Genomic DNA, 16,713 nt, shown 5'->3' on the forward strand with positions numbered 1-16,713 from the left:
CTGGGACAAAAAAAAATTTTGTCTGGATCTACAATGATAAAATATACAGTTTCGACTTACATACAAATTCGACTTAAGAACAAACCTCCAGACCCTATCTTGTATGTCCATATGTCCTGCCTGATATATTACTCCAGCAGGGCTGTGTAACCACATATAGAAAATACAGTCCATCAGTGCTTTTATTCAATTGACTAAGGCCGCCTGCAGGGATGTTGCCATGGTCCAACCAACTGCATCAGACAAATGTTTGCTATGTGCGTCTATGAAATAACAATTACAGCGGAAGCCTCAGACTCGTCTATTTTGATAAGGTGACACAATAAGATAAGTGGACTTTAGCAACTACAAATTTTCAACCGTTACAGTAAAAAAAAAAAAAAGCAGAATAAATACACAAAACCTTGATAACAATCAATATCATGATGGCAGCAACAAATTATCAGGCTAAACCGTACAATGAAAACTGCACATTGCAAAAGGAAGTGTTTTTTGAACAAAGAGGAAAACCGTTTTGCTGTAGGGAAGTGAAATTTCCTTTCCATGATTAAGTTTCATGAAGAGACAATTTCAACACAAACTACCATCTTACACGTGTGGTTTGCCTTTTGCCGGTTTTTGATACATAATGATAAGAAAAGGCTGGAACGCCACCAAATTATGCATCATATTGTCAGAACAGATAAAAATCTTTACGATAGAGATCTGACAGCTGAAATCAGGTACAAAGCAAACAGAGGACAAATAAAAGATGCAGGATCCCACATCAGCAAGGAACAGCTGATCCTATATCAGCCATTATTAACCTGTGCGCCTCACAAGGGTCAAATGGAAATTTTGTAACAATTTTTTGCTGCAGATTTGCTGTAAATATGATGGTATATGCTGTATAGGGAGAAATCTGCAGTAAACATTTAAAGAGGTATTCAAGGATTAAAGGGGTTGTTCCAAGCTTGTATGATATCTTCTATCCACAGGATAACAATCTGATCAGTGAGGGTGCACTGCTGTGACCCCCCCCATCAATAACGAGATTAGGCCACCATCAATCCAGAGAATAGTGACCTCTTTCCTATTCATTTTCCAGATCATAAGAGGTCCTTTCTTGGATTGGTAGGATCCCAACAGTCGGACCCTAACTTTACCAGATTGTTATCCCCTATCCTGTAGATACAACCCCCTAAAATGGATCTCCTATCCATTTTAGGGGTCTAACTACTACATCTTATATCATCAGCTGTTTGCGACCACAGACTGGATAGGCTAATCCACACCCCAGTAGCCTCTATCTAGATAATATGCTAATTATTGGCAAAGTGTAGCTTAGTTAGTATTTTAGGATTAGGGAACAATAGATTTAGGGCTTAGTATGTAACTAGCCACCTACCATCAGACCTAGTTTAACAGGTAGATGTCTGATGGTAGGTTCCCTTTAAAGCTACTATGGCAATCACAGGCCTATGAGGTCACATCCATTGATCACTTGGAGCAGGTTGCAGGTCTGACCTCTTCAACTGAATAGAGATAAATGTCAATACTAAGCCAAGTTGCTGTATTATGTATGACACTGTGTTTCGGGTATAGTTAATCAATGAGAATACTAGATGTCAAACCCTCGGCCTATCTGATATTAATCATTTTAAGGACGGGTGATTGATAAAAAAATTATAGGGCACATTTTCTTACCTGTCCAGTCGCAATCCCCAAGGTGCGTTGTCTGGCGAGGATTCGGAGCTGCCGCGATTCACTAAGCTCGTGTGTTGAATTTCATGCATGTGTTGTTCCCAGCTCAGGTCCACTGGAGTTCACCTTCTTCTTCCCGATGCATGTGAGTGCTTGGTTTGCGACACAATTTTGAATGTTAAATCCTGCACTTAGTCCGAATCAGTCAGTTGTCTGATGGCCACACCCCCTGATTTGTGTCGCATGAAAGTCGGCCCGATTGTGCCAAAATCTGATCGCATGCGCCAAAAACTCCAGTTAAATGTGTCGCAAAACGGAAAAAGTTGGTAAACCCGACAAAAATGCAGTCCGCGGACCCTTAGTAAATGTGCCCCTATGTCTTTATCTTAAAAATTATGAATTTTAATAGTTATTCCATGTGTAGTATCTGTCTGCTAATTTGCCATCCACTACAATCGCTCCCCTCCCTTCTGCAAAGTGATTCAATGTAATTAAATGCCTCTTCAGGCTTTGGCTAGCAAGATGAAATTCAGCAGCAATTGCAGTGTAAAAAGCAGATTAGAAAAGGAGGAAGATTAATTTGAAGCGACTCTTTCCATGCATAAGATATAAAACAAAGTGTCTTGTAGTCATCGCTGATTTATGCAAAGTTTACTGTTTAAGTTACTTTCCATAATCCGCGACAATCTATTGTGTAGAAACATAAAGCAGAATGGTTCCAGGAGGAAAAGAACATTCAGTTCTACAATTCCAGTGTTCCACTGTAAAATATCAATGTACTTCAATCAACTTTGGTTTCCCAGCCAGTGATATATTTGTCTGGAACAGTTGAACAAACACACTAACCTACATTACATAGATAAGGGCTTTCATCAACATTACTGAGAGAGCTGACTGTACACTTATGGTAAGTACACAGGCTTTTAACATTTCCAACTGTGCAATAACAAAAAAAAAAAAACTCAACCATTGCAGAACTAAGCCGACGTAGACAATACAAAGTATGATCTATTGCCTCACAGTTATGGCACGGTGTTATATGTTATTTTGCAATTTTAGATTAAGTATCATTTCCCACAAATGGTTGGTTTACAATGTGAATAAAACCAGAAGTACAGTATATTATATTTCAGAGAACTACATCTAACTGCAACGCCTGAGGATCATAAAGAGACAGAGGACGATCACAAGGTCAGCATAAAAGCCATCACTGAGAGCCATCTTGCAGAATATCTACTCGAGCAGAGCAATCTCAAAGGGTTAGACACATATCCGTCACATACATTCTTTGATAATTGAACCTTTCCCTTTGTAATGGTTAAACTGCAATTTCGTTAACACATGGATATTCCAATGCTCCCTGGGTTCATATTCTCCTCCGTAGGGTGCAATATTATCCTGGTCACTGATGGCGTAGTAAATAAACTCAATCTAGTCGGTGGTAATCGGCTAAATAAGTTGTGACAATACTGGTTCCTCTAAAACCAAACACAAATGCACTGTCAGCAGGGGGCAGTCATGAGCAGCTGAAATAAACTGCATATGAATGACCCAATCCAAAATGGCAAAGTCTCTATTTTGGTTCTATTTTGACGACTACTACTACTAATAATAATAATAATTTCTTTATTTTTTTAGCACACACAGATTACGCAGCAAGCATGAAAAATTGGTCTCTGTCCCCTTGGGGCTCACAATCTAAACAACCAACCAGTATGTTTTTGGTATGTGGGAGGAAACCGGAGTACCCAGAGGAAACCCACGCAAACACAGAGAGAACATACAAACTCTTTGCAGATGTTGACCTGGGTGGGACTCGAACCTATAACTCCAGTGCTGCATGGGAGAAGTGTTACCTACTCAGCCACCGTGCACTACCACTACCACTACCACTACTACTACTACTACTACTAATAATAATAATAATAATAATAAATTCCATTATTTATATAGCGCAAACAGATTACACAGCGCTGCACAGAGCTTTCCAAACGGTCCCTGTCCCCAATATGGCTTACAATCTAATCCATCTACAAGTGTGTTTTGGAGTATGGGAGGAAACCGGAGGACCCAGAGGAAACCCACGGAGAGGACACAGACTCTTTGCAGATGTTGACCCTAGGACTTGAACCCAGGTCCCCAGCGCTGCAAGGCTAATTATGGCCATCTGAGAGCAGCACATGGAAAGTAAACATCATTTCCAAACTTTGGCTACTGTTATGACTTCCTTATATATGGAATTTTTCAGCTTTAGGGTGAAAATCTGATGTTTATTACAGGATTATCAAGGCAAAGCATAAACGCATTTAACAACGTTGTTCTGCGCACAAAGTTATCCTTCCTTGAGGAGTTAAGTTCCAAACAGCTTCCTCATTATTTTCCTTGCTCTTTGCTGAGCATTTAGAAAATGCTTAAATTGTTCTGATCTCTTTACAAATCCTTTGGATAAATATCAGTCTATTAATAATACAGGTCTTGCCTGTTCCATTCTGCTGCAGCTAAGGTTAATCTGTCATCTCTTTATACATATGAAAGCGACTGCCTTGATACTTACACAACCGGTTTTGTAAAACTAAGGGCAGTGATACTTTATAGGGGTGAATGGGAAACTAGGTGGGTTTACATTCTGCCTCCTAATACCAAACTATTCACATATAAGTGACATGTAGGTCAATGTCAAATATCTACTGAGATGATAATATCTTTTACCAGTAAGATAGGAAGAAGCCCTGATAACTAAGGCCCAAGGGTCTTGCTAGATGCCTTCCATTCATTCAATACGCAATCACTTAACGTTTGTCTTTGGCCGGATTTACTATAAGTACGAGAGTTCATACAGTAGGAAAACTGTACATATTAATATGGTATTCACTGTGGTTTGGAATTAAGAGAATAGCACCTAAGGGAGGGGCAACATTTCCCGAAGATACTATCCATACGTGAAGGTGCCCATCATCATGAAGATGTAGCCCAATATGCAGATATAATGTTATAGAGCAGTGGTGGCGAACCTATGGCACTAGTGCCAGAGATGGCACTCGGAGGCCTCTCTGTGGGCACACAGGCTGTCTCCCAGATACGGAGTTTGCCATACATGGCATCTTCCTGCAGTCTCAGGCAGTCCAAGTAGTGCCCTGCTATTTGAAAGTGACCCCTCCTGTGCTGAAGGTGTGGACACGGTCGGATTGGAGCTCCAAAATTTTGGTAGAAATAAGTTTGTTACTGCCTAAATTGCCGTGTTGGCACTTTGGGAAAAGCTAGTGTTTTTTGGGTCTCAGGTTCGCCATCACTGTTATAGAGTATGAAGAGCCAGGCAAATTGTCCATATGACCCTGTCTGATGGTGGCATGTTATAGAGCAGGGATCACTGAGCAGATTGTCCACAGTGTCTTATTTGCAGGCAGCAAAGGGAACTGAACAGATTGTCCATAGAGATTTGTCTGATGGTAGCATGTTATAAAGCAGGAGGAGCTGAACACAATGGGGCACATTTACTAAGGGTTTCCACACAGCATTTCCGTTGGGTTTCCCGACTATTTCCGATCTGCGCCTCATTTAACAGGGGGTTTTGGCGCACGCGGTCGGATTTTGGCGCAATCGCACCGAATTTCATGCAACACAAATCGGGGGGCGTGGTCGTCGGACAACCCGACTGATTCGGACTAAGCGAGGGATTTCAAATTCAAATTGTGTCACAAGACATGCACTCACATACACAGGGAAGAAGAAGGTGAACTCCGGCGGACCTCGGCGCGGAAGCGACACATGCAGGATATCGGGCGCACGATCTTAGTGAATGGCGCCGGACTTCATCCTCGTCGGACAATGCACCTCGGGGATCGCGATAGGAGCGTGTAAGTAAATGTGCCCCATTGTCCATAGTGTCCCATCTGCAGGCAGCATGTTATAGAGCAGAAACAGCCGAACAGACTGTCCGTAGTGCTTGATCACGTTACATAAGAAAAAGAGTTGAACAGATTGTCCATAGTGATCGATCATAGGCAGCACATTACAGAGCAAATACAGCTGAACAGACTGTCCATAGTACTTTAGCATAGGCAGCACGTTACAGAGCAAATACAGCTGAACAGACTGTCCATAGTACTTTAGCATAGGCAGCACGTTACAGAGCAAGGAGAGCTGAACAGACTGTCCATAGTATTCGTTTATAGGCAGCACGTTACAGAGCAAATACAGCTGAACAGACTGTCCATAGTGCTTTAGCATAGGCAGCACATTACAGAGCAAGGAGAGCTGAAAAGATTGTCCATAGTACTCAATCATAGGCACCATGTTACAGAGCAAATACAGCTGAACAGACTGTCCATAGTGCTTTAGCATAGGCAGCACATTACAGAGCAAGGAGAGCTAAACAGACTGTCCATAGTATTCGATCATAGGCAGCACGTTTCGGAGCAAGGAGAAATGAACAGACTGTCCCTAGAGCTCGATCTAATGGCAGCAAGTTGTTGAGCAGGAGTTGATCAGATTGATTTATAGTTTTATACCGGGGCTAATGAACTCCGTCAAGAGGATAGAACCCATCATCACATATAAATGGACTGGGTGCTCTTTGTACTGATGGTGACACAAGCTACTCTTGCAGAACCACAAAAGAGGATCCTAAATGTAACAATAGCTGACATTTTCATCACATAGGGACTAACAAACAGGACCCTAACAAGGAGCAGCATTTCTCATAATTGAAGTATTTGAGGAAGTTTTAATACATTTGTAAAATAGCCACAGAACATTTTATGTCGCCAGACAAGCCCTTCTAAGGAGTTGCCTACTGTAACCTAAGACATTCTGCTCCTACAAGCTTTAAACGTGCAAGTCTGGTACCGACCCAGCCTAAGGTACTGCAAATACACTGGTGCCATGCAAATGAATCACGGTACAAAGTAACAAGATCTAAGTGTCTACTGTAATGAATGCGATTCTCTCCAATTTGTTTTAAATGACTAAAGCCTATTTTCATGCAAACCAGATGTAAAGCCATTATATATTAGAATATGCTTTTATTTTCCCCTGTGATCCCATGGTGGGGGCTTTCAATCTGAAATATTCTTAAACACAAGGACACAAAACAGCTACAAAAAGACAATTATTGTGAGTGGGTGTTGAGAAACAGAATGAGAAGCAAATGTGGTTTTTGAAACAGTCATTTTGTGAAGGGAATTATTCATGCCTAAAGTATGCAGAAACAGTCATTCTAAGTAATGTACCAGTAAATAAAAAGGAAGACATTTAGATTTGCATTTCAAAGCTTCAGACAGAAATTGCACAATACTGTAAACAATATTTTTGCCATTAACAGCAATATCGCTGTACAGGCCGGTGGAATGAGATTTCCTTACCAGTAAATGCTATGTAAATATGTTTCCTATTTGATTATATAAAAAGGTAAGTGTCAGGGGCTGGAGTTGCAACATACAAAATGGATTAGGAAAGAAATTACGTTAATGGAAATGTTTTTTTTCTCTGCATGCAATAAAAAAAAAAACTGCTTATTTGTAGAAATGTAATATTATACGGGGTTAGAAAAGGTTACTGCCTTAGGAAACCGAATGAAAATATGGGATTTTTGCATATGGCAAGAATCAACGAAAGATAAAAAAAAAAAAAAAAAGAAAAGTAACAATGCACTTAAAAAGATAAACTTGTCCTCAAACATTAACCCATGAAATATCCCTTCTAGAACTCCCTCTCTCATGTAAAATCTCACCTGTTTACCTAGAAACATGGTGCCATGTTAAAGAGAAGAATCTCATCTATCAGATCGCACCAGACTTGTGGTTCTGTGCGCTACAGATACCTGCAGTTCAAGAATCAGGCAGAAACTGGATCTTTTTCTCGGCAGTTCACATTTCTAAATATGTTCCTACAAAAGGAAAATACAGAGCAGCACAACAAGGATGACAAAAAATGTCTAGAAACAATATCACATGGAACTGGGCAAAAAGTCCCTCCAAGTTATAAAAAAAAAAAAAAACAAGCGGCAATAGATGGAAAAAAAAAAAAAAGTTTTTTTGGCGTTTTTTTTTTTTTCACATCATGTGACATTTCAGCTTCTATGCTTAAGAAAGGCAGAGAAGTCTAAAACATTGCAGGGTATGGATAAAAAAAAAAAAACACCAAACTTTTCCACCTATTGCTGCTTTTTTTAAAAATTCTTTTATAACGATGTGCCTCCGTACTCTACTCTGCTCATATTCGCATGACTTTTGAGGAGAGATTTTACCTTTTTATAGAAAAAAACGTGAATTTTCACACAACAGAGAGAATTCTAGAAAGGACATTTCATACCCAACCTGAGGGACTGGTAGTTTAGTAGGGTAAAATCTGCGGACAGAGTCCTTTTGAGCGGTTGTATTCCTTATGGGCCGCGGTGCAACTTCATCATCGAGTTAATGCTTTTAACATTTAATAATTTCTGGGGTAAGTATCACAGGCTCTTGGGACCATAATTATTTTTTAAAACACTGTGATCAACAAATAATTAATTAATTTAATTCATCCAAATTGCCCCAACCCCGATCTATTGATCTCTCTTCCTTTTCAAAGCGGACTTAGTCATTTGGCATAAACAATGGGCAGATTTATGAAAAGTATCTAAAAAACAGACAGACAGTCTTTACACTGCACCAGAATTGTCGGATTCTAAAAAGAACACTTGGACCACATTTAATATATTTTGCACTTCCTATTGGCTCTTAATTTGCACCCAACAATTGGCCCATTTGAATAACATATGGCTGACCTCACTGACCTCCCAACTTTTTTTTTGTTTTGTAAACAAATCATAAAATGTTAGAGTCTCAAATATTTTAATGTAAGACCAGAACACTATGGAAAACTTATAAAATGGCTTGTGAATAAAGATGAGTGGACCCAAACTTTCCATTAGAACCGGGACGCGTCCAACGCAACCCAGACATATGGCCGCCAATCTGGAAAATTGAGACCCCTGGCCAACGAGCCATTGTTATGATTGTCCATAGATGTGTCTCCCCCTGGCCAATCAGAGCCATTGCTAGATTTACTGGATTATCTGTTCCACTGCCAATATACCAGGGTCATATGGGACCCACCCAAACCTGGACGGGTCCACATATCTCCCAAAAATGCTAAAATGGCAAAACTAGTGCAAATAGATGAGCAAACATTCTGAGTTCCAGATTTTTTCCAAATATTGGGGGATAAAAAAGAAATATGCATCTTGCGGTTTCCATTATAAAGAACGCCATAATGCCATTTCCCACCACAATGCTTTATGTATATAAGCATAATCACATCTACCAAATAGTTCTGGATAATTATGATGATGATTATTATTAACAAACAAAATATTTAATCATAATTTTGCTTACAAACACAGTATTCCATCAAACCGAGGGATCGGTGCACAAATCTATTCACATTACTCTAATTAGCCAAACATTATAAAGCAGCAGCGGAGAATAATAATAAGTTATACAGACTATAACGTAACAATACACCATATAGCGGTATAATTCAATCGGAGGATACCTGGGAGATTTATAAAAACACAAAAATCTCATCATATTTTAATCACAGGTAATATAGCTGTATTAAAAAAAAGCCTTCTATAAATAGTCTTAATATCATTTGGCATTTCTACACGATTCCTTCAATAATTATTTGGAGAATTAGCATGCTAGATATAATCGTGTTTCAGCTATGCAAGGGCATGTTGTACTAGCTAATGCTCCGGGGAATCAATATGTTCAGATTGTATTCGCACACAGAGCATGTGTTCAAATTTATTGGAAAAAGATGGATTATATGTAATGCGGTTACTGTAGAAACATCGAGAAAACAAGGAAGAAAATGTAATTCTTATGGATTGTTTACACAGCTAATAAAGTTCTGGTGGAACCAGGTGCGGATAAAGATATTTAAATCATTTCTCATCTACCGGTGATCAAGGCATAACGTTACCCAACCGGCATGGCCAACAGTATTACATGGTGAGCAGCAGAAAAAATTAGATTTGAATTTAAGGCAGCCTACTGAAGTATAAGGCTCTATTCACACAACTGCCATTCCGAAAGCCATAGAATGTAGTCGTAAAACCATAAAACATGCCCACAATACAGTAGTCCAACAGTGGAAGATGTTAAATCTCCTGTGTAAGTATTTTAGGTATTCAATATCTTCCACATCTACACCGTATAAAGTTTAAGATGTATTGTATGGTGACTTACCAAATTCATCACATACACTTTCGTTATCTATAAGGGTGGGGTGGTCAAAAGTGTCCCGACAGTAAAGAATCTTTGTGTTCTTGTTGATGATGGGAATTCCTCCAAGTGCCTGAACAAACTGATCGGCCAACACGGAGGAAGGCTTGGCTTGGATACGTTTCAGGATGGAACGATAGCGACAATATTGGGGATAACTTAGCACCATCACGTTTCCCTCATTTTCATCCTCTCCTGCAATGGAAGAAAGACAAATAACTAATGAAAATTAACTCGTTTTATGAACATTGTGCTTAGTGGTACAAAGATATTATTAGACAAAAGGACAAGAAGTACAAAACTATTTATAAACTTAAAGGGGTTTTCTCACAAATCAAAGTTCCATAGGATAGGGCCTAACTTGCAGATTGGTGGGCATCTCAGTGATGAGCGCCCCCCCCCCCCCACAGATCACGAAAATGAGGGGTCGTTCAGCTCCATAGAGATTAATGGAGCAGAATGGTCATGTGCTGACGTCTGCTCCATTACGCTCCCGGAGCGACGAGGGTCCGACTGAGGTAGCTGGGACCCCATCGGACCCCTCATTTTCATGATCTGTAAGGGTCTCATCACTAATACATGGGAAAACACCTTTAAAGCTGAAAAACTCTTTATTGAAGTAACCTTTCAAAGTTTTTGTTGTGGTTTCATTGTTAAAGGAATATTGTTTTTTAATTGCTACAAGTATCCAATAAATCTCACTGATTTGGTGCTACCACCTATCTGATACTTGGTGTAACGGGGGAAATTATCTCCTTAATTAATTAAGGGCCATAGCAATTATGACTTTGAGCCAGATGGTCGCCCTATTTCATAGGCAGCGGTAGGACAAGTACAAAACTGTTTATTTGTAGAGACCACGTGTTTCGGCTCAATACATATCAGTTATTTTTGCCAGCCATTGGCTGCGTGAGCTTTTCCAGCTACTTCTTATGCATTCAGATTGTAATCAAGAAGTTAAGAACAGCGGGAACCCAGAAAGATTTGGAACGTCAGCAGCCGAGGATTAGTGAGGTAAGTAATATTTAATTTCTAATCCATTCTGTCGCTTTCACCAAACAAGCTATGCCATCTGAAACCCCCTTGAAACATTCTTTGTCTGCACATAATGGTCTCTATGAAAGACTTTGCCATCGCTGAGTGATTAGATTGTAAGTAAATTGAGAAATATGTTTGGATTTTATGGATTCTTTGATCCCATTGATGTGAAACATTTCTAGGTGATACATTATAGAATATAATGTATAATACTACAGCTACTAATCATAGAGTCATCATTATCATTCTGATTTACTCAAGCCATATATAACCTAGGTGTGGCTACTGGGGATAAAATGTCTACCACAAGGACGAAAGAGACCATGCAAATGAGCCTAAGGGGCTCCAGGTTCCAATAACACCTATGGAGCCTAGAGCCCCCCAGGCTCATTTGCATACAGCCCTTCATCTTGGTGATAGATACCCTTTAACCGATTGAACAATAGATGTTAAAACCATTAAGCCTCCTTGGGTCCAGTCGCTAAGAATTTATTTTATTGTTCCAGTCTAGTAATTGTATTTAATAGGTGACATCTTCATGTTCAAGGGATAAAAATCCACCTCTCATCATGAACAGTAGTAATAAAATGTTGGCGATGTTTCCCAAAGACAAAGAGTCATCGATCGAATGTGATACACCAGTGTGAATCATTTCCTTATCAACTGTTCTTTGTGAAGTTACAACATCTTTCCGAATACTTTCTAAATACGAGGCGTGACATGATCATGCTATTCCCATAAGTGACCCTGGCTGTTTATGCCACCTGTTCATGTAAAATGATGCGTCTTGCTTGTTAAACAGGACATTCCTTATCAGTTGTAATGCGTTTTAGTACTTCCAGATAATTATATGAAAGCTTATTATTATTATTAATGTCTCAGGGTGAATTAAAAAGATTGGTAGATTTTCATGTATTGCTCTCCGTTTCCTAAATTTATGTCCCAGAAGGCCAACTCTATTGATTTACACTCATATCAAAGATGTCAGTACTACAATTTACTTCCCAGCAGTTTTTCCTTTTATATTTGAATACATCCATTTATACATTAAGATGAATTATTTATCATGTCAATCTCTTCAATGACAAACACACATTTAAGGTCGTTGTTGACAGGTGACCTATCACTCTGTAACGACAAATAACAGAGGGTTTTGGTTTTCTCTAATCATACACATGATGATGCTGTATGTCTCCACTGAGGTATCTGTTTAATATGCAGTATGGATCACGGCATACACGTGGAACTGAGGCCACAAACAAGATGTGAACAGGGTCTTCAATAGCAGCTATCCAAACAAGAGTCCTCTTCAGGTCTCCTCTACTGAGTAATTGAGTAAAGTAATTTACTTCCAGACATTAGTTGTAAAAATTGTCTTGATCCTCTGAATTTAATAATCTATATGGGCAGATTACATGTGAAATAAGAGCTAAGAGTGTCTAAGAAATTAGTCCTATGTAAGCCAATATGGCTGACAGGAAGAAGTCAGCAGGTACTTCCTGTTCGAAACATTTAAGGCAAGCAGAAGTGGTAGAGCTTGAAGAAAGAAAAATAGGACTGTACACAGCTTTTCAAACACATTTAAGGGAATGTATTATGGCTTGTACACATTTTAACCCACTATGCTACGTCCACAACAAGTGGGCAGGGAGTGAGCTGGGCCACGACACATTTGCTATAGCTGGCTTCATGATCCTGGAGCAGGTTATAGCAGATCTCTTTGCCAGGTATGAGTTTACCGGGAACATAGAGCACCAGACTGTGTATTATGACTGACACATGATGCAGCCAGATGTGATAAAATCACCCCATTGATTAATTTTCTTAAAAAATCTGGTAGTATGCAATTTAATTCTAGCTATACTACTTATATATCCTCCTTTGTTATGTAACTTTTGTATGCTGCAAACATATGCAGTGATCAGAGTTTCATGATACTTATCAGCCCCCAAGCAGCCTATGTACAGATGGAAGGACACAAAAGCCATGTGAAATTCCAAAGGAAGGAAAGGCAATTGTTCCGATTACATTATATTAGCTTATAATTTATTACAACATAAAGGCAATTATAAAAGCCGAGAGGTAGTGGGATGTACAATGGAAAGACTCCTTTGATAACATGTTGTCAGAATGTCAGGATTACAAATACAATACTAAATACACAAAAGTAGGGTAGGTTGACAAGTTACTCCATCACGTGTACTCTATATGGTTATGGAAAATGACCTGTGTTCATCACAAAGTCTATTAGAAGCAAAAAAAGGTTATTTTGACATACAGAGACAGGGAAGGCGTCAAAGAAGCAAATACAAAAAAGTGCAAATGTAATTTTGTTTTCTAGTTCAAAGTCAATTGAGATTTTTGATGTAGTTTGCGGTGAAAGCTGGTAACAGAAAAGAAATGAAGTCATGTCTTTTATTTCACTTTGCATCTTGGCACTGCCATTTAATGTTTGAAGAGGTTGAAAAACATTGCTTATTCTCGAAAACAGAATGTTCTCTTTTCCAGAATTCCTAGTAACAATCCAAGAAAAAAAAAAAATGAAATAATACATGACATAATGTACAGAACAGTACAGCGTTTGGAGGATGTATATTTAGCCCTAAATGAAATCAATGATTTAAGCCTCAATTCCCAAACCGTGGGGTATATACAGTGCCTACAAGTAGTATTCAACCCCCTGCAGATTTAGCAGGTTTGATAAGAAGCAAATAAGTTAGAGCCTTCAAACTTCAAACACGAGCAGGATTTATTAACAGATGCATGAATCTTACAAACCAAAAAGTTATGTTGCTTAGTTATATTTTAATAAATTTTAAACATAAAAGTGTGGGTCAATTATTATTCAACCCCTAGGTTTAATATTTTGTGGAATAACCCTTGTTTGCAATTACAGCCAATAATCGTCTTTTATAAGACCTGATCAGGCGGCACAGGTCTCTGGAGTTATCTTGGCCCACTCCTCCATGCAGATCTTCTCCAAGTTATCTAGGTTCTTTGGGTGTCTCATATGGACTTTAATCTTGAGCTCCTTCCACAAGTTTTCAATTGGGTTAAGGTCCGGAGACTGACTAGGCCACTGCAACACCTTGATTTTTTCCCTCTTGAACCATGCCTTGGTTTTCTTGGCTCTGTGCTGTGGGTCGTTGTCTTGTTGGAAGATGAAATGACGACGCATCTTAAGATCCTTGATGGAGGAGCGGAGGTTCTTGGCCAAAATCTCCAAGTAGGCCGTGCTATCCATCTTCCCATGGATGCGGACCAGATGGCCAGACCCCTTGGCTGAGAAGCAGCCCCACAGCATGATGCTGCCACCACCATGCTTGACTGTAGGGATGGTATTCTTGGGGTCGTATGCAGTGCCATTCAGTCTCCAAACGTCACGTGTGTGGTTGGCACCAAAGATCTCGATCTTGGTCTCATCAGACCAGAGAACCTTCAACCAGTCTGTCTCAGAGTCCTCCAAGTGATCATGAGCAAACTGTAAACGAGCCTTGACATGACGCTTTGAAAGTAAAGGTACCTTACGTGCTCGTCTGGAACGGAGACCATTGCGGTGGAGTACGTTACTTATGGTATTGACTGAAACCAATGTCCCCATTGCCATGAGATCTTCCCGGAGCTCCTTCCTTGTTGTCCTTGGGTTAGCCTTGACTCTTCGGACAAGCCTGGCCTCGTCACGGGAGGAAACTTTCAAAGGCTGTCCAGGCCGTGGAAGGCTAACAGTAGTTCCATAAGCCTTCCACTTCCGGATGATGCTCCCAACAGTGGAGACAGGTAGTCCCAACTCCTTGGAAAGGGTTTTGTACCCCTTGCCAGCCTTGTGACCCTCCACAATCTTGTCTTGAAATGCTCCTTTGTCTTTCCCATGTTGACCATGTATGAGTGCTGTTCACAAGTTTGGGGACGGTCTTAAATAGTCAGAAAAGGCTGGAAAAACAGATAATTAATCCAAACATGTGAAGCTCATTGTTCTTTGTGCCTGAACTACTTCTTAATACTTTAAGGGAACCAAATAGAATTCTGGTGGTTTGAGGGGTGAAATAATAATTGACCCATACTTTTAAGTTTAAAATTTATTAAAATTTAACTGAGCAACATAACTTTTTGGTTTGTAAGATTTAAGCATCTGTTAATAAATCCTCCTCTTGTTTGAAGTTTGAAGGCTCTAACTTATTTGCTTCTTATCAAACCTGCTAAATCTGCAGGGGGTTGAATACTACTTGTAGTGTTTTCTAAACCGCTCACTACAGTGCCTACAAGAACTGGTTATTGGATTGAGAAGCATAAAGTTTTACCTTTTTTTTTCACTAATAAAACTTACCGTACATAAATGAGTTGGCACACAGTATTTAGCAGTTATAGCAGCTATATTTCTAAGATGAATATTAATACAAATTCTGCACATCGCAAAAAATATAGCCAACGCCAGGACGCAATAGGGGAGATTTATTAACCTGTTTATGACAGAATTGTCGTAATTTGTTCTAAAAAACACCTGCACCACATTTTAGGGTTTTGGACACTCCTACAACTAGATCGACAAAAAAGGTGTTGCCTACGAAAAAAAAAGCCTCACACCAAAAGGATCCATGTGCCAAAAATACTGCTGACCCGATCCAATTTTGTTGTAGTTATCTGGCCTAATGTAAGCCAACTAATAGAAGATGCAAAGTATGACTAGACAGTCTTAAACTATGAAAGATTTATCATCCAGCACCAGACACAGAAGAAGTCTAGTCTAACTCTGCAATGTCTAACCTTAGGGGACTTTTTATAAATCTGCCCCAATGAGAAAGATTTTCTGCCATAAAAGTCTTGTAATAATCGCAATTCCTGGTGCACGGCCAAGAATTGTGATTATTTTCCCTCTCACACCACCTTCACACCAAGTGTATGGTGAGGGATGTGAAGGGGCCGTGCCGGGTGGCAGAATGGGTGTGGTGCAAGATATAACGCAATTTTACAAAGCCCTTCCTGAATTGTCCACCAAGACAAAAGCCACCGACGGAGCCTCACGATTAATCTGTTGTGGGTTTAATTATAAGCATATGATAAATCTCCCCAGTGATCCATTTGTGTCTCCTGCACCTATGGCTTAGAAATAACTCACAAGAAGTTTTGAAAGATTACGCCACTTTTGACTTTGCCTTTGAATAGGTAAAACAATAGATAAATAAATGCTTGAAGGACACCCTCTATTTCTGCCAATCAGCTATAGCTTCATCTTTGTGTAACAGCCACCGCAGCTCACTGAGGAAGCCCTTGCTACCCTACTGACACCGTTGTTTTTCCTTAGTGTCAAACCATTGATTGTTAAGTATTGTATCCCTACTTCGGAGGTCCTGGGCTGTATGACAATGGTGGACGCCTTACCAGTCTAAGCCTTTCAATGGCTAGACAATTGACTACTTACATATGGTACCCAGATGAAGTGTCTTGTTAAAGGTTACTTTTGTCAGCTTTCAGTTTAACGACCTTTTGAGGACTGCCAAAGGTCCTGAATGGACACTTGTTTACATTTGTATTGTGAGCCAACACAAATTTATGAGGTTTTTCAAGAGGTCCCTCTCTTTATTACCTCTATGCAGCAGTTTCAAACACAGTAGTTGGTATGGGTAGCCATGGGCCAACTAGAAACCTTGGGACCCAGACTGACGCCCAATCCACCCATATTATATTCACCTTCTGCCCTCATGAACTCAAATTAAATAAAATTGAAAAT

General features: G+C 39.6%; 1 protein-coding gene across 1 annotated transcript in view; it reads right to left on the reverse strand.

The window, feature by feature from the left end:
* ARID5B (AT-rich interaction domain 5B) overlaps positions 1–16,713 on the reverse strand; it is a 232,458-nt gene that overhangs the window by 122,060 nt on the left and 93,685 nt on the right. Inside the window, exon 4 of the mRNA XM_072131033.1 lies at positions 9,915–10,145. Coding sequence (XP_071987134.1) covers positions 9,915–10,145 — 231 coding nt within the window. The remainder of the gene's footprint in view (positions 1–9,914; positions 10,146–16,713) is intronic.

This window comes from Engystomops pustulosus, chromosome 11 (genome assembly GCF_040894005.1).
Source record: "Engystomops pustulosus chromosome 11, aEngPut4.maternal, whole genome shotgun sequence".
NCBI classification, from domain to species: Eukaryota; Metazoa; Chordata; class Amphibia; order Anura; family Leptodactylidae; genus Engystomops; species Engystomops pustulosus.